The sequence below is a fragment of the Typopeltis vanoorti genome, chromosome 8 (assembly GCF_054136105.1).
Source record: "Typopeltis vanoorti isolate ZY-2024b chromosome 8, IOZ_Tvanoo_1.0, whole genome shotgun sequence".
In the NCBI taxonomy this organism is placed as follows: Eukaryota; Metazoa; Arthropoda; class Arachnida; order Uropygi; family Thelyphonidae; genus Typopeltis; species Typopeltis vanoorti.
In genome coordinates, this window is record NC_143556.1 from 129,095,092 (window position 1) to 129,116,890 (window position 21,799).

General features: G+C 37.6%; 1 protein-coding gene across 1 annotated transcript in view; it reads left to right on the forward strand.

The window, feature by feature from the left end:
• Window positions 1-21,799, forward strand: part of LOC150104347 (uncharacterized) — a 282,659-nt gene that overhangs the window by 203,449 nt on the left and 57,411 nt on the right. Inside the window, exon 6 of the mRNA XM_090396462.1 lies at window positions 6,357-6,455. Within this exon, the coding sequence (XP_090252588.1) occupies window positions 6,357-6,455 (99 nt within the window). The remainder of the gene's footprint in view (window positions 1-6,356; window positions 6,456-21,799) is intronic.

Sequence of the window (21,799 nt, forward strand, 5' to 3'; positions counted from 1 at the left end):
CTCCTTTTCTAGCTACTCATTTCTTAATCTGACTCATCTATTTCAGATTAATTACTAATTTTGTTATGTGACAATCTGTCAAAGACTACTGCAAAATATATATATATCCCCCCCCCCCTTCTCCAATGCAATCTTTATCACAATATGACCTCCCTTTAACAAACATATCAGTTATTGCAGAAAATGCTGTTATCAAACCATATCTGGATTGTAGTCTTAACCAGTCTCTACAACTTAACCATAATTCCAAGCTTTTTCGTCATCTGACCCTCCCATGTGAAGTAGACAAATTCTACCCTCTTTCTATTCTTTTTTTGGATCTTGTTCCATTGCAAGGCCCTGGTTAAATAATTATGTTAAGGCCGCTGTTAACTCACTGAAACATTACCATAAGATTGTTGGATTCTGATAATATAGAGATTGGAGTAATTATTATTTGCTTCAGAATCCAACATGATCTTCTACCACATAGGCTAGACTTGTAAATATTATTTAATGTAAATCACTTGTTTATAAATTATTATTCATATAACTACCTTTAACTTTATTTGATTTTTAATTATTTAATCAAAGATATGTATTAATAGTAATATTAAAGATATGTATTAATAGTAATATTAATAAGACTCTGTATTAAAATATTATTAAGCTATTTTATTTATTGCTATGTTAATATTATAAGAATTTGTATTTGATATTTTAATTGCACATTAATTGAAATGTAAATATTCTTTATTTGCAGTCAATAAATATAAAATTTCTCTATTTTTCATCCAAAGTAGGATCCAACAAAATGGCGTAGTTGACAGGATTCGAACCTGTGCGGGGATACACCCCTTGTTGTTGTTGGATCCTACTTCTTCTCAATCTATACTTTGGATCCGATATTTAGTTATTATGATGTTCTTAATTAGTTTATAGGTTGCAAGTTGATTTCTAATTCATATATAGAGAAAATTTATATTTATTGACTGCGCCACTCTATATTTGAATTAGTTCAAGAACTGAAGAAAAACCAACTCTCAACATATTTCTCCTTTATATGTTGTTATTAATATATACTGGCCGAGTATATTTAACTTACTTAATTCACCCGCTTTGGTTCGAATATTTTATGAATGGTGCAGTAAAAGAGATTCAGGCAAAATACAACTTTAGATTAACAAAACAAACATTTAATTTAGAATCACAAATTATACACTTAAATTCAAATCAGTAATTAAGATATCACAAACATTTTAGCTTCTCTGATAAATACAAGCTCAGGCAGTGGTTAATCTGTCATCTGAAATACAGTCTTCACACAATATATTTAACTATTTAAAAAAGTTTAATGTCATAAAATTCCTTATTGATCATTCACATTAATATATCATAGCTTCTTAAGTTTCATATACAATATAATGGTGGCAACACTTTTTCACAAGCACACACTTTTAAATCTACACTTTGGCTAATCTCCACAATAATTACTGTTAGTATAGGGATATTCTAGGAAGAAACACACTCACATCTCTGCATAGGAATATCAATGGTTGAAATATTCTTACCGACTATCTTCCTTCTTCATCTACTTATATGCGAATACTTTTTTTAACTGTAAACACTTTAAACAATAAACGGCACTCATTAAAATAAATCTTCTTGGTAATAACTGAATTAATTAACGGTCACAATACACATAATTAAACGTTCTTGCATAGATCAAAACGCTTGTACTACATTTGACATCACTTGACTAATTCAGTATTCTTCTAATAGCTCTTGCACTAAGGTAACACACCATTTCCTTAACTTGAAGTTTTATTTGCACAGTTGCCCATTCCTCCGGCATTCAATTAATCCTTTAGGTACTATAATTCTTAACACAACTATCGTTTAACTCAACCTTGTTGCCTCTAATCATTTTCTAGTTACTCTGTGTTATGCTTCAAGTTTCCGTGTGTCCTTGAAAGTTCGGCCCTGAATTTAAATCTCAAGTATAGTATTGCTAGTCATTCAGTAGTCACTCAGCTATCTTCCATTGCTTAATGTGTTATTCTGAAACTTATTAGCTAATTGCTTCTCAACTAGTAGACTTTAATTAGCTGCTTGAGTGACTCGCCGACTCACTATTATCGCACTCTGATTTACTGAATCAATCTCCTTTTTGATTCCCTCTCCAAATGCCAAAGTAGAACATCCTCTGATTCCAACCGAATGCCAATCCTCTCTTTTCTTATATTTTCAGCGTTCTTCCTTTTATATCCCCTCTTCCCACCTAAATTGTTCTTGTGCTCTCTTTAACTCAAATTCTTTTTAGTAAACTTTCAACATTCTCACTCATGCTCTGTTCCAAACTCGTGCAAGCTATCTAACATACGTTTCCATGACAACAAAACAAAACATAATAAAATTGAGGTATTGCATAACGCTAAACCTCTACAAGTAGGAACAAATAAAGAATACTTACATTTCAATTAATGCGCAGTTAAAATATCAAATACAAATTCTTATAATATTAACATAGCAATAAATAAAATTGCTTAATAATATTTTAATACAGTCTTATTAATAATATTTTAATACAGTCTTATTAATATTATTATTAATACATATCTTTAATATTACTATTAATACATATCTTTGATTAAATAATTAAAAATCAAATAAAGTTAAAGGTAGTTATATGAATATTAATTTATAAACAAGTGATTTATATTAAATAATATTTACAAGTCTAGCCTATGTGATGGAAGATCATGTTGGATTCTGAAGCAAATAATTACTCCAATCTCTATATTATCAGAATCCAACAAGATGCACTATGATGTATTATTGAGTCCTATTGCCATATTAGGATAAGTGTACTTAATTCATTATATACCACTTCTCCCATTTCATCCATACTCAAGCTCTGCATCATAATTTAATTCTACATTATACCTCCCCTCCCTCATATTTTCAGCCACATTCTTTGTTCAAATTATAAACTTCAATCTCAGAAAAACATTAATCTTTGATTCTTTCAATAGATATGTTCCCAGAACAACAGACAAAATAAATATCTAAATGACATAATTATTATGCCATCTTATAATGATAATCATTATAATGCCATCAGTTTCCATTCAGTAAAGGGATTGAACATAACCTTACTTTAAAATCAAAATTGCTTCTATAATAGTGGAATAATATTCAGAATATAAGTGCATTCTGATCTAATAGTCTGATCCTAGTTATTCATTTTTTTTCAAATTACTCTAACATATGGAAGGTGGGCAAGATTGTGCTGCTTCATAAGGGAAGTGATAGAACTCATCAGATTATAGGCCTATCTGTGTGTATCAGGCATTGTCGTTAAGTTTTTAGAGAAGCTTGTGAGAACTAGGATCAAGAATTGGGTTGACAACAATGGTATTATCTTTGATCGACAGCATGGATTTGCTAAAGGGAGGTGATGTTTTAGTAATCTACTTACTTATTACAATAAGGTGACGGCTTCCTTGCAGAGAGGAGAGGGATACAGAGTAATATACTAAGATTTCACAAAAGATTTCACAGAACCAAACTCTCATCACTTCTTGTCTCAGTATCTCCCATAAAGCAAAGCACATCTCCATGCGGACATGTATACTGCTATACATTAAGGGAAGGGCCACTATCAAGACCTAAACTAAATTTATTATAGTCTAACCAAGTGCAAAATAAACTTCCAACATCTTTCTCTAAATCCAGAGTAATTCAATAATAAGGTGGTACACCTGTTGGCAACTCATATAGGTAAATATGTCCTCTCCTATTGCTTCTGCCTTACTATCTCCACGTTTGGGTCTGTCGCCCACTGACAAGACCTCGATTAAGGTCGAAACCGGTCTGGGTAGTGGCCCTTCCCTTAATGCATAGCAGTATACATGTTCACAAGGAGATGTGCTTTGCATTATGGGAGATACTGAGACAAGGAGTGACGAGAGCTTGGTCCACCTTTGCTCGGAATTGCCTGGTGTTTTACCACCTTACCTCAGTCCTGAAGATATTTTCAGGCGCAAATTTTGTTTGTTTACACTTGGATAAAGGATTAAATTAAATTTATTATACTTTTGATAGATTACCACATGATTAGTTGATAGTCAAACTAGAGCAGATGGGGATTGGATATTAGATTAGTGCATTGGATCAGAGACTGGCTATCTGATATGTATCAGCAAGTTGTGTATGGAAGAGCAATATCCCGGAAAAGGAAAGTCACTAGTGGTGCACCTCAGGGTTCTGTTTTAGGGCCATTACTGTTTGACTTGTATATTAATGATAATAACGAAGATTTGGATGTAGATATTCAGTTGTTTGCAGATGATGCAAATTTAGGAGACGAACTATGAAAAGTAGAGAAGATGTTGTGGCCTTACAAGAAAACTTGAATAAATTCAGTGATTGAGCACGGGAATGGGGATGAGAGTTCAATGTTGCAAAATGTAAAGTTTTAAAATTTGGGAAACAAAGATGGGATGTTGGGGAGTTGAGCAAACCAGATGTAAATAAGGCTGTAGGACTTGATAATATATCACCATGTATTCTGAAGGAATGTGCCAGGGAGTTGATGCCAGCCTTGGCATATTTTTTTAATATGAGTCTTGCACTCGGTCAAGTTCCTAAGGAGTGGAAGGAGGGCAAGATTGTGCCACTTCATAAAGGAGGTGATAGAACTCAAGCATTCAACTATAGGCCTATCTGTGTGTCAGGTGTTGTGGTTAAGCTGTTGGAGGTGTGTGTGTGTGTGTGTGTGTCCAGAATTGGGTTAATGGACAGCATGGATTTGCTAAAGGGAGGCAATGTTTTAGTAATCTGTTTACTTGTTGCAATAAGGTGACTGCTTCCATGGACAGAGGAGAAGGATACACAGTATATACTTGGATTTTGCAAATACTTTTGATAGATTACAGCATGATAAGTTGATAGTCAAACTGAAGTGGATGGGGTTGGATATTAGATTGGTGCATTGGATTGGAGAATGGCTATCTGATAGGTATCAACAAGTTGTGCATCGGGGAGCGATAACCAGGAAAAGGAAAGTTACTAGTGGGGTGCCTCGGGTGTCTGTTTTAGGGCCATTGCTGTTTAACTTGTATATTGATGAAGATTTGGATGGAGATATTCAGTTGTTTGCAGATGATGCAAAGTTGGGACGAACCATGAAGAGTAGAGAGGATGTTGTGGCCTTACAAGAAGACTTGACTAAATTGAGGGAATGGGGATGTGAGTTCAATGTTGCAAAATGTAAGGTTTTAAAATTTGGAAAACAAAAATGGGATACAGAATTTGTGCTTGTTGAGGATATATTGTGGTGGAAATAAGAGATCTGGAGGTGATAGTGGATAATGATTTGAAATTTAGGGGACACATTGCCAAAATTGTGAGGACAACACAAAGACTTCTGGGAATGATGTGGAGGACACTGACAAGACAATAAATTATCTTGTTCCATTGTATAAGGCTTTGATTAGGCCACACATGGACTATTGTGCTCAGATTTGGTCACCTGGTTTTCAGAAGGATGAAGAGAGAATGTCAAGTATGAGGAAAGATTGAGAAGATGCAACTAGCAGACTCTGGTGGACAGGAGGAGGGGAGATATGATAGAAACCTACAAGTTATTAAGGGGTTGTTACAGGATCAATGCTGGAGAGGTTCTACAGAAAATAGTGGAAGGTCATCCCTGGAAGCTGTATAAGGAGGGTGTGAAAAGCAGGTTTTTTTTCATTCAGAGTTGTGAATGATTGGAATGCTTTGCCTGAGAGTATGATGTCTGCAGAGAATTTGAGTGTGTTTAAAGCGTGGTATGATGAGCTGTGTGTATGATAAAAAGTCCTCCTAGATGAGTGTTTGACTTCATGGGATCTTGGAGTAATAATAATAATTTGAAAGATAATAGTTTTGATGTCCATATTTTGAGCACTGATGTGCTAACATTTGAAAAGTCCAAAAAATGATTCCCTTTGTTTTCATTATTCAAATTAATTAAACCCTCTGCCCTAACATCCCATTATTCCATACAACCAATCTCTTCCAAGAACTTTGGAGATTGGACGATGTCAATAAATTACCTCCTAAAGAGAATAAATTGCCACATCTTTAACACAATTAAAGAATATAAACATTACATAAGTTTCTCCTCTTCATAACTTCCAATATATGGAGAAGTACAGTCTAATACAAAGAAGGTGGCTTGCGGAATGCTGAAAGTTTCATTTTTGTTAACTGTCTTTTTCACAACCACGAGCGAGTCATATTATTTTTAATATTGAACATGATTAGTGTGTAGTGCCTTGCATTATTTTTAATCATTAATATGTAGTGCTACTAATATTTCTTTATTTTAGCATGGAAACACAGCTTTGCATGAAGCTGCATGGAAAGGATACAGCCAAACATTGCAGATCCTTTGCAAGCAAAAGGCAAATGTGTATATTAAAAATAAGGTAAGGTACAAATATACACATGATGATTTATGTATAAATAAATTTAGACCAAGCTGTGCTTCATTTTATAACATTTTGAAATTTGGATATGTAAGTGGTAACCATAGCTATAAATAATTAAGAGTTAGATTCACTAATTAGAAATAAATTACTTATGGAGTGCAGAATTTTCTATCGTAAGACTGTTGTCAATGTTTACAGTTACAGAAAATAAAATTGAAAAGCCTTGTGAATGGGAGGAAGGGGGGGGATATGATTGAGACATAAGCTAGTCAGGGGTTGTCATCAGATTGACATGGAAGAGATTTTTCATAGAATGAGAGGTGGAGGTAGAACAAGAGGTTATTGCTGAAAACCCGTATAAAAAGGATGTGAGCATAGGCATGAGGAGAAGATTCTTTGCATGTAGAGTGGTTGGTAAGTGGAATGAATGAATTGCCTGAGTGTGTTGTGAATGTAGACACATTGAATCATTTAAGGCATGGTTGGATGAGCATTGTGTGCAATAATGTGTACCTCTCAGGATGAGTCTCTTACTCCATGGAAGGTCGGATGTTGATGTTTATAAAAAGAATTCAGGAATGGGTGGATAAGAATGTTACTCTGAGTGGCACGGCGGCTTTGTGAAGGGTGTCATGTCTTAGTAATCTAACTTTTTATATTATTACTAAACAGTTTAGGGAAATAACAACGTAGACTAGGATATACATTAAAATAACTTTTTAATACAAATCCAATATTTCGGCAATGTCACATAGCCATTTTCAACAGGAACTTGTGAGCAAGGCACGTGCATGCAGGCACAGAGTAAATGAGGATGAAGCAGGAAGCTATTCTTTCTCCTAAAGTCCTACTGGTGCCCCCTAGCGGGCAATGTTGGTGTTCTTGGGCAATTGGGCTGAGGTCTTCTGATGTAGGTTTCCCAAATTTGAGGCAGTCTCATGCAGCCAAATTTGTTGAGGTTTGATTTGTTTCTTAGGGATGAGGCTGATTCCATGAAAAGCCTTTCGTACTTGTATTTACTACGGTGAATGATCGTGGCTTTCTTCCACCGTATTCTATGGTGGAAGAAAGCCACGATCATGGTCTGCAAGACCAGGGTGGCTGTATTGGTGGAACCGGATGTAGTCCTTGTGTTCTGCAATTCTGATATTGGCTGTCCTGCCTGTTTAGCCAAAGTAGGACAGCTTACAGCTGCAAGGGACCTGGTATACACCAGGTAGGTCTAGGGGGGGGAGATTGGTCTTTAGCGGAGCGGATAAGGGATGCCAATTTTTTATATGGTCTGTAACAAGAAGTTAAGCAGTGTTTTTTTTTCGGATTTTTGTAATTTTTTCCGAGGTGCCTCTGATATAGGGTATGGTGATGGAACCCCCCCCCCCTTGTTGTGAGGCACTCGAAGATGATCTTTCAAGCACCTTAAGCCACGAAATATGGGTCTATTTTGCATGACATCTTGTGCACTGCAGCAGAGCAAGAATTTAAAAAAGTACGAGATCGACACATCAAAAAATTTGAAAATTTAATAAAGAAGAACGTGATCTTGAAACCGCAACTTCCTACCAAAACGGTAGTCAATCTTTCGTCGTGTATTGTGAAAAATGAAGCACTCGACGCCCTCTCATGTGGCCACAACTTCACCATTGTGCCCAGAAGAATACCTGCAGAGGATATTATGATACAAGTTGAACGCGGGATATGACACCTTCCTAACCACATCGCCAACGATATCAGACTGGATGTGGCTTGTGTTCTGACCAAAGCAAAACCACCTAAAGCCAACATGCCCATTAAAGAAATTAAATCTCTACTGGAATTAAAGAAAAACAAGGAAATAATAATCACCAAAGCGGATAAAGGGAACGCCACAGTATTGCTTAACCAAAAGGATTATACAGGTAAGTTGAAAGCTCTATTGTTAGATTGGGCTGCTTACCTCCCTATCGAGTACAATCCCACCAACTCACAAATTAGAAAACTCCACAGGCTCCTTAAGAAGGTCACTTCTTGGCCTGTGGAAGCCACTAACAAATTAAAACCATTTAACTCCATACCCCCCCGTATTTATGGACTTCCAAAAATACACAAGGAAAATGTGCCATTACGTCCCATAGTGGATGGCATTGATTCCCCCACATACAAACTAGCTAAACATTTGGCCAAAGCTCTCACACACTATACTGGCAACACACCTTCATACATAAAAAAAAAACTCAGCCTACTTCAAAGCCAGCATAGAAAACCTTACACTCAAACACACTGATGTAATGGTCAGCTTTGATGTCTCCTTCTTATTCACAAATGTCTCACTCAAAGAATCCTTAGAACTAATCCAAGCTAAATTTCCTCCTGATATCGCAGCCCTATTTCAGTTCACAATGAATTCAGGCTATTTTGTTTGGCAAGGAAAATTCTACAAACAAATAGAGGGGACAGCCATGGGTTCTCCACTCTCCCCACCCTTGGCCAACTTTTATATAGAGACTTTTGAAGAGAAAGCTTTAAACTCTGCCCCACAAAAGCCAACCATTTCGCTTCAATATATAGATGATGTGTTCGCCATTTGGCCACATGGCTCCGATGCACTCCTCTCCTTCCTAACACACTTAAACAACCAACACCCCAGAATCAAATTCACCTTGGAAGAATAAAAAAACAACTGCCTTCCTTTCTTAGACACACTAGTCACTGCCAGCCTGATGGAACCTTGGTTTTTTCAGTCTATAGAAAACCCACCCATACAGGCAGATACATTCACCAACAATCCCACCATCCTTCCTCACAACAATATGGTGTCATTAAGACACTACACAACAAGGCTAAACTTATCTGTTCAAATGACAATGCCCTGACCACAGAACTAAACCACATTCTCAACACTTTCTCAGCCAATGGCTACCCTCCCAAAACAATCCAAAAAATAACCCCCCCTCACAACAAGGGGGGAGGGGGGTTGTGGTTCCATCACCATACCCTATATCAGAGGCACCTCGGAAAAAATTACAAAAATCCTAAAAAAACACGGCTTAGCTTCTTGTTACAGACCATATAAAAAATTGGCATCCCTTATCCGCTCCACTAAAGACCAACCTCCCCTGCTAGACCTACCTGGTGTATACCAGGTCTCTTGCAGCTGTAAGCTGTCCTACTTTGGCCAAACAGGCAGGACAGCCAATATCTGAATTGCAGAACACAAGGACTACATCTGATTCCACCAATACAGCCACTCTGGTCTTGCAGACCATGCTCTGGATACCCTCCATAGAATACAGTGGAAAAAAGCCACAATCATTCACCATAGTAAATACAAGTACGAAAGGCTTTTCATGGAATCAGCCTCATCCCTAAGAAACAAATCAAACCTCAACAAATTTGGCTGCATGAGACTGTCTCAAATTTGGGAAACTTACATCAGAAGACCTCAGCCCAATTGCCCAAGAACACCAACATTGCCTGCTAGGGGGCACCAGTAGGACTTTAGGAGAAAGAATAGCTTCCTGCTTCGTCCTCATTTACTCTGTGCCTGCATGCACGTGTCTTGCTCACAAGTTCCTGTTGAAAATGGCAACGTGACGTTGCCGAAATATTGGATTTGTATTAAAAAGTTATTTTAATGTATATCCTAGTGTACGTTGTTATTTCCCTAAACTATTTAGTAATAATGCATAACCAACGTCTAAGCCTTTCCACTAGAACTAACTTTTTATAATAGTGACAGCTTAGTTTGATAAAGGGATTTGTGTTTTATTGCATGTGTTTTCCACTTTCTTTTTATTATAAGAGAAATGGTTAACACTACAGATTCATACTCGGGATGTTGTTATTGTGATACATTAAGAGATTGAGTGAGGGACAAAGGAAATTCAGAATAATATATTTATTTACAAATAATATTAGTGTAGATTTTTCTGTATTATTTTAAATGGTGTGTGAAATGTTTGTTTCACAAGCACTATATACAATTTTTCGTTTTTAACGCAGTTAAAGAATATAAACATTACATTAGTTTTCTCCTCTTCAAAATCATAGGATTTTGTGAGAATACACAAAGTTGAAACTCGTAATACACAGTTTCTTCAGCTGTTAGTAATGGACATAAAATATAAATTTCTTAATTCATACCTGTTTTTCTTCTAAAACAAAAAAAAAATTTTTGTACAATCTTTCTTAAAAAAAGAACATATTTCTTTCATATCTTCTTTGCAGTATCAGTTCCTTTCCTACTTTAGAATATTATGATAATTTAAAGCTCCCAGTTTTCTTGTGGAAGCTTTATCATTATTCTTAAGTACAAAAAGTTCATTTCTTGTGGGTTTACAGTTCTTATCTGGAATACGCTTTCTGCACACCATACCTTTTGCTTCGGGAGAAACTGTATAATCATTTTTATCTGTTAATTTTGGGATAACTATTTGTTTCCCTTCATAACACTCTTACCCACCTTTTTAGATTAATTGAGGAAACTATTTTTCTCTCTTGCACTCATTCAACTTCCTCTTCAGAAGTATGACATTCGTGCAAGCCCACTGCTATCTGACTCAGTAATCCACATGGTGGTTGTAAGCAAGTCGGCAGTTTTTCAATTCTGTGAAAACATTGGAAAGATCAATCATTTCTTCTCTCAAATTTGTTACAGAAATTAAAAAAAAAAACTGAAGTGAGCCCTTTTACAAATAAAAATATCACAATGAAATAGTTTTCTAGGTGCTGTAAGTAACGAAGCTTTCTTACATTAACATTTCTAATTATTGCAAGAAATAATGCATTTTTCCACTATACATTTTTGAAAATTTTTAACTACATGATAAATAATAAAAAAAAGTTGTCCTTTCCTTTTTATTTAATTATTTAATCAAATTCAGCTGCTGCTAAAAAAAAATTAATGTAAGATAATCAGATATTGCTAGATAGCAGATATCTTACAGAATGATTACACAATGATACTCTTAGAGTTTCCCAGGGCATTTGATAGGATACTAAATGAAACTCTGTTATGAAATGCAACAAATGGGTATGCATATGGATAAAAGGATGGCTGATAAACAGATACGAAAAAGTGGTACATGGAGAAATAGAATCCAGGAGAAGGTAGGTGACTAATGGTATGCAGCAGGGCTCAGTGCTTGGACCACTGATGTTTAATTTATGCATAAATGATATAGGACGTAACCTGAATAGAGATATTCAGTTGTTTGCTGATGATACAAAGTTAGGTAGGATAACAGCTAATAAAGCTGATGTAGATGTCTTGCAGGATGATTTAAATCGGCTGATAGTATGGGCAAAACATAATGGATGTCAGTTTGATGTGGAAAAGTGTAAAGTTCTGCATTTTGGGATACAAAGCTTACAATCTGTGTACCACATTGAGGAAACTGTACTCCAGGAAATATGCCAGTACTAAAGTGAGGATACTGAAAATGAATAAAATCTTGAAATCTCAAGACTTTATTGAACAAGATGATACAGGAATTGGAAAAAGAGTTCAGAGGATGGATGGACAAGAAAGTTAAACACCCTTCAAAGGATGAATATGCTCTGCTTTCTTAACCATGTATTTGCAAAATTCCTTGATTCTGCAGTCTCATATTATAGGCATTTATTATTATTAACATCTGACTTCCATGAAGTCCGTGACAAATCTTGACAAAGCTCATCCAACCGTGCCTTAAACTGATTAAATGTATCTACATTCACAACACACTCAACCAATGTGTTTCATTACTATTCTCCATCTAAAGAATATACTCCTCACTCCTCTTCTCACACCCTAATTATACAATTTCTGGGGATGGTCTCTTGTTCTACCCCCACTCTCCCATTCTATGAAAATTCTTATTTTGTCAACCTGATAACAACCCCTGACTAGCTTAAATGTCTCAATCATATATATATATATATATATATATATATATCCCCCCCTCCATGTTTCTCCTCCTATTCACTACGCTTTGCCATTTACATTCTCTCAATCTGTCCTCGTATTTCACATTCTAAAAACTACTTTGACCACCTTTGTGAATATTATCTGGACCCTTTCTAACATATCCTCATCACCATGAAAACCCAGTGACCAAATCTGTTCACAATAATTCATATGATGCCTGATCAAGACATTATACAATGGCATCATAACCTCATTATTTATATATATCAGGATCCTCAGCATCATTGCCATTATCCGATATGACGCTTCACAACTTGTGCAATGTGGCCCCTGAATTTCATGTCTTTGTTAACACCACTCCCAAATCTCCCATCTCCTCTGCCTCCTTTAAAGTTTGTCTGCCAAGTGTATACTTTGAATTCCATCGTTGCTTACCAGATTTCAAAACCTTACACTTTGCAACATTCAACTGATAGTTTCACTTACCTGCCCATTCATGCAATCTATTCAAGTCCTCCTGTAAGGCCATAACATCTTCTTACCTCTGCATTGCTTTCTCTGATTTTGCATCAAATGCAATCAGCTATATATCACCAGTTAAATCCATTTCAACATCATTAATATACAAAAATTAATAACAATGGTCTCAAAACTGACCCCTTCAGCACCCCACTAGTGACCTTCCCCTTTCGTGATACTGCACACTGTTTCAACAACTTTCTGATACCTATCTGACAGCTAATCACCGATCCAACTAAGAAGTCTGTTATTCAGTCTCATCTGGAAGGAGTGGAAATGAATGTGGAAGTGAGTGGTATGAGTATAGAAAATGAGAGAATGGGTGTGCAAGAGGAGCAGGGAAACGGCGAGGCTCAGGGTGGACAGGGATACACAGCGTGAGAAAGGTGGATGCTCCAAGAGGAGGTGAGAGAATGTGTAGGCAGGAAAGTAATGGGATGATCAGGGATCAAAAGGAAACAGATGGAATTGCAAAGGGTTCTAAAATGAAGAAGCAGAAAGGGAAATGGCCCCAGTCCAGCATGGAGAGATCACATCGAGTGAGTGGTATCAGTGGAACTAGCTGTAGATCCAGAAATGAGTTGTTGTGTTTGTATACCAATGCTAGAAGTATAAGAAACAAGGCAGATGAAATGGTTGCACTAATTGCGTCTGTGCACCCAGAGATATAAGTGAGACATGGTTAAATGAGGATGACATCCTGACAGGAATAGAGATGGAAAGGTATGATGTGTTTCGTGAGGATAGAAGGGGTAAAAAGGGAGGGGGAGTGCTATTGATGATAGAGAAAGAGTTATGTCCATACAAGGTAGAGATGCAAGAGGGAAGTGGGGCCAGTGGTTTTGAGGCAGTATGGTGTGAGATAGAGGTGAATAGAATCAAATACTTGGTGGGATGTTGTTATAGACCTGGTAATGTGGTTGGTGGTGATAGTGAAATGTATAGTCAAATAAGCCAAGCAAATAAGAAAAGGGTGATCATTATGGGTGATTTTAATTATGGCAATATAGACTGGAATGAAGAGATAGCAACTGGAAGTAAAGAAAATGAGTTTCTTGAGTTTTTGAGGGATAACTACTTCAGACAGTATGTAACAGAGGGCACAAGAGGATTAAGGGTCTTGGATTTGGTCATCTCATCGGAGGATGTAATTATCAATGAGGTATCAAATCATCCACCAATTGGTGAAAGTGACCATGAGGTGATTACTTGGGTGGTTGCCAGCAGTGCAAGGACCCCTGTGAAAAAAGGGTATATGTGGAACTACAAGGGGGGTGATTATCAAGAGCTCAGGAGGCAGCTTGCAGGTGTAGCATGGAATGAGGAGTTAGCTGGAAAAGATATCAATGCAGCTTGGGGGATTTTCAAAAAATATTTAGTGGATGCAATGTCTAAATGTATACCACGGGTGAGAAGGTTAAATAAGTTAGGTGTGAGATGGATGAATAAAGAGATTAAGCATGCAATACAGAGAAAAAGGGCATTGTGGAGGCAGCATAAGAGAAGTGGAAGTAACCAATTTCATGAGTTCTACAAAGACCAGGCAAGGAGAGTGACTTGGTTGGTGAGAGTAGCTAAAGAGAGGTATGAACAGCAGTTAGCTAATGAAGCTAAAAAGAATCCTAGGGAGTTCTTTCGATATGTAGCCAGCAAAAGAAAAAATGATTATGGAAGGATGACATTGATTGGAGGAAATGGTATAAAGACAGCTGTTGCAGAATGTGTGGTGGAGATACTTAATGAGCAGTTCATAAAGATCTTTCAATGTTGTGAATGTGACTTCATGGAGAGATTAAGAGCAGTTGATGATGGGGAGGAGAGACTGACTGTAAGTGAGCAAGAGGTGTTTGGGGAGTTGAGTAAACTAGATGTAAATAAGGCTGTGGGACTTGATAATATATCACCGCGTATTCTGAAGGAATGTGCCAGAGTGTTGACACCTGCCTTGACATATTTTTTTAATACGAGTCTTGCACTTGGTCAAGTCCCTAAAGAGTGGAAGGAGGGCAAGATTGTGCCACTTCATAAAGGAGGTGATCGAACTCAAGCATCAAACTATAGGCCTATCTGTGTGTCAGGTGTTGTGGTTAAGTTGTTGGAGAAGCTTGTGAGAACTAGGATCCAGAGTTGGGTTGACAACAATGGTATAATCTTTGATGGACAGCATGGATTTGCTAAAGGGAGGTCGTGTTTTAGTAATCTACTTACTTATTACAATAAAGTGACTGCTTCCTTGGACAGAGGAGAAGGATACACAGTAATATACTTGGATTTTGCAAAAGCTTTTGATAGAGTACCTCATGATAAGTTGACAGTCAAACTAGAGCAGATGGGGTTGGATATTAGATTAGTGCATTGGATTGGAGACTGGCTATCTGATAGGTATCAACAAGTTGTGTATGGGGGTGCAATATCCAGGAAAAGGAAAGTCACTAGTGGAGTGCCTCGGGGTCTGCTTTAGGGCCATTACTATTTAACTTGTATATTAATGATATTGGCGAAGATTTGGATGGAGATATTCAGTTGTTTGCGGATGATGCAAAGTTGGGACGAACCATAAAGAGTAGTGAAGATGTTGTGGCCTTGCAAGAAGACTTGAATAAATTGAGTGATTGGGCAAGCAAATGTAGATGCGAGTTCAATGTTGCAAAATGTAAGGTTTTAAAATTTGGAAAACAAAGATGGGATGCAGAATTTATGCTTGGTGAGAATATATTGTTGGAAGTAGAGGAAATAAGAGATCTGGGAGTGATAGTGGATAAGGATCTAAAATTTAGGGGACACATCGCCAAAATTGTGAATACAACACAAAGACTTCTGGGAATGATGAGGTAGACACCGACGTGTTGAAGTAGGGAGATTCTTGTTCCATTGTATAAGGCTTTGATTAGGCCACACATGGACTATTGTGCCCAGATTTGGTCACCTGGTTTTCAGAAGGATGAAGAGATGTTGGAAAGGGTGCAAAGGCGACTGACTAAGGTAGTTTCTGACCTCTGGAATGTCGAGTATGAGGAAAGATTGTAAAGATGTAAATTGCAGAGTCTAGTGGAGAGAAGGAAGAGGGGAGATATGATAGAGACCTACAAGTTGGTAAGGGGTTGTTATAGGATCAATGGTGGAGAAGTTCTACAGAGAATAGTGGGAGATCAGGGAAGAACCAGAGGTCATACCTGGAAACTGTATAAAGAGGGTGCGAGTAGGGGAGTGAGAGGCAGGTTTTTTTCGTGCAGAGTTGTGAATGATTGGATTGCCTTGCCTGAGAGTGTGGTGTCTGCAAGGAGTTTGAATGTGTTTAAGACCCAGTATGATGAGATGTGTGTGAGATAAAAGGACCTCCTAGATGAGTCTTTGACTCCATGAGGTCTTGTTTTAATAATAATAATAATATCTGTTTCAGTTTATTTAACAGCTTGTTATGTGACAATCTTTCAAAAGCTTTTGCAAAATCTAAGTACACCACTGTATATGCATCTCCCTCTGTCCAAAGTATTTGTCATCTTCTTATAGTACATAAGTAAGTTAGTAAAACATAATCTCCCTTTAACAAACCCATGCTGATAACCACAGAGAATACTGCTTTAATCAATCCATTTCTGTATCCTACTTTTCATTAATCTTTTAGCAATTTTGCCACAATCATAATCACTCACCAACTGGAGTGAACATATCTAAAACTGTCAATCCTCATGTGCCCTCCTTTATGTGCTGCCTGAGATAGTTATCTCTCGAGAAATTCATTTTCCTTATTCCCAGATGCTATCTCTTCATTCCAGTCTATACCACCATAATTAAAATTGCCCATAATAAGTACCCTTCCTTTGTTCACTAATCCAAATTATTTATACATTTCTTCATTACCACCTTCCACAATTCCTGGCCAATAGCAACATCCAACTAAATGTCTTCCTGTCAACTTTGCACCACACTACCTCATAACCAGTGCCACATTTCCCTCTTTCATGTCTGCCTTATGTGGATGTAATTCCGCTTCTATCATCAGAAGCACCCCTCCTCCATTCTTGTCCTTGTGAAAAACACTGTACCCTTCCATTTCTATTCCTGTCGGGATATTATCTTCATTCAACCACATCTCGCTTATTCCAACGATTTTGGGGCAAATAAACTCAATCAGTGAAACCATTCATCTTTCTTATTTCATATACTCCTGACATTCATAAATAAACACAGCAGTTCACTTTTAGGTCTATAACCAACCTTACTCAAGCCACTTTTTGGTTGTGATTTCCCCACCACACCTGCCCTTGCCCAATCACCGTTATCACCGCTTTCCACATGTCTGCTCATTCTCAACTTCCCCACCCACAGCTTGATCTATTCCATTTCTGTGTTGATCATCCCCATGCACACATTTACTACTACTTCCAACATCTACTCTCCCTCCCAGGCTCCCTCCTTTTCCCTGTTCTCCTTGCATTCTCATTCTCTCTTTGTCTCTCATTCTACTGTTTCCATTGCCAAGCACTTCTGTCTCTTCAATACCATTCTCCTGATCTTTCTCTTCATCTTTTAATTCTAATCTCCTGCTTGCATCATCCTGCTGCCTTCCATCTAACAATACTTTCTCCAGTACACTCACACCAAAGCCATTAAAACACAATCCATCACATCTGTATAATTCCATTCTTCCCTCAGATACATGCCATACATCCACAAACTATAATCCCTTCTCCTCACACACACACTCTGTTAGCATACAATTCATGATTCATTGTGTTATTTGCCCTTACATTCTCCTCATTTCCACTTAATGTCCCTACAACCAACACTAATTCTCCTGCTTGTTTCCTCCTAATTTCCAAGGCATGAATTATCTTGCTCGTTCTCCCTCCTGGTAGCAGCCCTTATGGATTCTCTCATTAACTAATGCTCTAACACTGGAATCTCCATACACTGCTATTCTCAAATCACTCACCTGTTTTACCCTGCTTTTGTTCATTCTATTATTTTGCACCTTTCATTTGTTTCCACTAAATGTCTAATATCGCTCTGCATATTCCTCATTTCATTTTGAATAACTGTTTTATCAAATCTTGCATCCAACAGTTTTGCTCTCTCTGTGTCACTCCTGTAGTCTAGCTACCTCTCATTCTGCCACACTTTACTTCTGTTTCTTCATTTATACTTTCTTTTGCTCCTTATCACTTACTTTTGCTTCCACATTTTTGCATTCTTTTGGTCTCTTAGTCTTACTAGCTTTCGTTCCATTTCTGTTTCTTTAATTTCTCCAGTCTGTTTCACATTCGTTAACTCTTAGCCTAATAAAATATTGCACTTCCTACAAGTCGATACTTTCTCTCATCTCCTGTTCAGTCTCTCCATAAACACACCTCTCACATTTCGCCACACATACATATTACACTCTCGACATAGAACTATTTTTGAAAAGTCTATGTCATTAATGACATGATTTTTTGTGGTGCTTGCCTAGTCACACTGGTCGAAAACCATGTGGTTGACCTCATGAGAACCACTATTGTGTTCTATTCAAAGAAGGCTAGATTTTGAATTTCAATTAATAAAGTCAATAACAACCCCTCAAGGCCAAAAATCATGTAGACACATTAAGTTATCAAAAATAAACAATGCAAAAATTCAAGTAATATTGTCAATTCTTATGCAAAAGAGCACTTATATTTTCCAATGGCCTTTTCTAACACTACACATGTTGCAGCCCTCTAGTAGCCAAATTCAACAACTCATATAAAGAAAAGGGAAAGTTGTTCCTTGGAGAGACTAACTTGAATTCTTATATTCTATAAGAATTCAAGTTAGTCTTTTTAAATATTCACATGTAATGTTTTAATAATCTTTTATATAATAACTTTACATATCACTAAATAAATATTAAAATATATATATACTAGGGGATTTCCCCCTGATCCCCCCCCCCCCGAGTTCCAGACTGGTAGGCCAGTTCTTGAATTTTGATGACTCGAATTTTGAAAACTCGAAAGGGGGTTCCTCCCCCTGGCGCCCCAATTCCGGACTTTTATTCGTATGGAGTTTCTTCCCTTTTTCTCCCCCGTCCCTATTGGGGCGAGTTGAACCCCCTCATGGGGGGTTAAGTATTTATGGCTCTAGATCCGTGTGTGTTCATGGGGCCAGTTTGCCTGCTTGTGGGATGAAAAACACCAGATAAACTGGCGGAAAAACCCTACTGCCCGCACCTAAGACCGGCTAACTTGGCTATGGCTGAGGAAGATCCTCAAATTCCTCACGTCTTCTACGTCTTTGAATTCTCATGACTCGAATTTTGGAAACCCGAAAGGGGGTTCAGCCCCACCCTTCCGAGTTTTCATCGCCCAACCCCCTGAGTTCCGGACTGGTAGGCTTGTTCTCCTTGAATTCTGATGACTCGAATTTTGAGGACTCGACACTCGGGTAGCTCTGAGTTTCAAAACGTTTCAAATAACTTGACAAAAAAAGTGACAGAAAAACGTTACAAAAAAAAGCCTTATCATTTTATATTATAGAGTAGATATATATAATGTATGTATATATACTATCTGATAAAAAGTATCTTGACCCCTACTCAAAACCCTAATCAGACTTTCCTTGTGATACACTTTCCAGTAATGGACATTAATACAGGGTGGGTCCACCCTTTGCCTGTATGACAGCTCTAACTCTGCTGGGGAGACTTTCTACCAGGTGTTGGAATGTCTCTGGAGGAATGGCAGCCCATTCTTTCTGAAGAGCTGTTGCCTGAGCAGCTTGTGATGTGGGTCGTTGGGGATCTGGAGCAAAGTCAGTGTTCTATGGGATTCAGGTCAGGACTCTGGGCTGGCCAGTCCATTTCTGTAACATTATTGTCCACAAGCCATTCCTTCACAGACCTTGCTTTATGGCAGGTAGCATTGTCATGCTGATACAGACAACAGTCATCACCGAATAGATCTTCTATCATAGACAGTATGCAGTGAACCAAAATGGCCTTCTACCTTTCTGCATTTAGATTTCTGTGTAGTGTTACAAGGGGGCCAAGTCCATTCTATGGGAAAAAAAAACCCATACTGTAACACTGCCACTTCCAAATTACACTGTTGGTACTACACATGCTCACAAGAATCATTCTCTAGGCATTCTCCACACCCGGACCCTCCCATCGGACTGCCACATGGTAAAATGTAATTCATCACTCTAAATCAACATTTCCAGTTGTCTGTTGACCAGTGGCATCGCTCTTTACACCACAGCAAGCAGCGCTTAGCGTTCACAGGAGAAATGTTTGGTTTACGGGCAGCTGCTTGACTATGGAACCCCATTCCTCTTAACTCTCAATGCACAGTCATGGTGCTGGCTGGACAGTTAGTAGCAATGCAGAACTCCCGGATGATTGTTTCACTCGATGTCTGGTGATTTCCACTAACCACCTTCTTCAACACTCGATGATCCCTGTCTGTCATTACACTTGGCCTACCCAACTGTGGTTTTGTTGTGGTTGTGCCTTGGCATTTCCACTTAACAATCATGTCACCAGCTGCTGACTTCGGCAACTTGAGGAGGGTTGGAATGTCTTTGACAGATTTCTTACTGATGTGGCAACCAATAACTAGTCCACATTTGAAGTCAGTGAGCTCCCTTGACCTACCTATTCTGCTCGTACTGCTTATCACTGAACAACACACAGTTCTGTGTCTCCTTTTATACCAGTAAGTGAGGTCATAGTGACATCTAGACATCAGTTTATGAATTACAGAGGGGTGTCTGGATACTTTTGATCAGATTGTGTGTGTATATCACAGTTTAACAAATTCTTGCCAACATTCAAAATACACAACATTCCTTTCATAAATGGCAACTTTCACACCCATTTAAAAGAGCAACAAGAATACATCCACTTCCATGATTCTAAATAAACTTCACTAGTCAGACTTCATCTACTAAAACAAGATGCAATGGAAAGGAATAAAATGTTATGGACCAGAAGTGTTTTTAATTAGAAAGAGTGTATAAAACTTTTAAGCTCATATTCATAAAAACTTTCCAAGGTTTCAAAAGTTATCCTGATTAATTCACCACATTACTGTGTTATTAATATTAACACCAAACATCCAGGGAGTCAACAGACTCATTATGGGAGGTACTCTCTATTAGACAACATCAACCTGTGCTTTAAACTCGTTCCGTTTTTCTGCATTCACCATACTGTCAGGCAGTACATTCTAATCACTAACTCTCCATGCAAAGCACTACTTCTCACTCCTTTGCTCACACCTTCCTTATATAGTCTCCACAAATAGTCTCTAATGCTGCTACTTCTACCATTCTGCAAAAGAATTCTTCCACATTAACCTGATCCCTTACCAACTTAAATGTCTCAATCTTATCCCCTCTCCTCCTTCTATTTATGAGGCTTTTCAGATTGCATTCCTCCAATCTGTCTTCATGCCCCTTGTCTCTGGACCCTTTCTAATATATTTTCATCACCACAAAAACTAGGTGATTAAATATGTACGCAATCATCCATATGAGGCCTGATCAAGGCCTTATACAATGGAACCATAATCTCTCTATTTCTGCATATTAAGGTCCTCTGCATCATTGCCATAATCTGATGTGATCCCTAAACTTCAAGTCCTTGTTCACCATCATACCCAGATCTCTTGTCTTTTCAACCTCCTTCAAAATTTTCATTTCCCCTCCAAGTGTATACTTTGCATACCATGATTGCCTACCAGATTTCAGAACCCTTACCCTTTGTAATATTTAACTGACAGTTCCACTCATAGAATTTATTCAAGTCCTCGTGTAAGGCAGAACATCTGCTTGAGTCCTGATAATTTTCTTCAATCTTATGCAAATAGTCAGTCTATTTCCTGTTAAACCTTTCCCAATATCATTGATATACAAGTTAAATAACAGTGGCCCCAAGAGCAGACTCCTGTAATGGCATACCACTAGTGACTTTCCT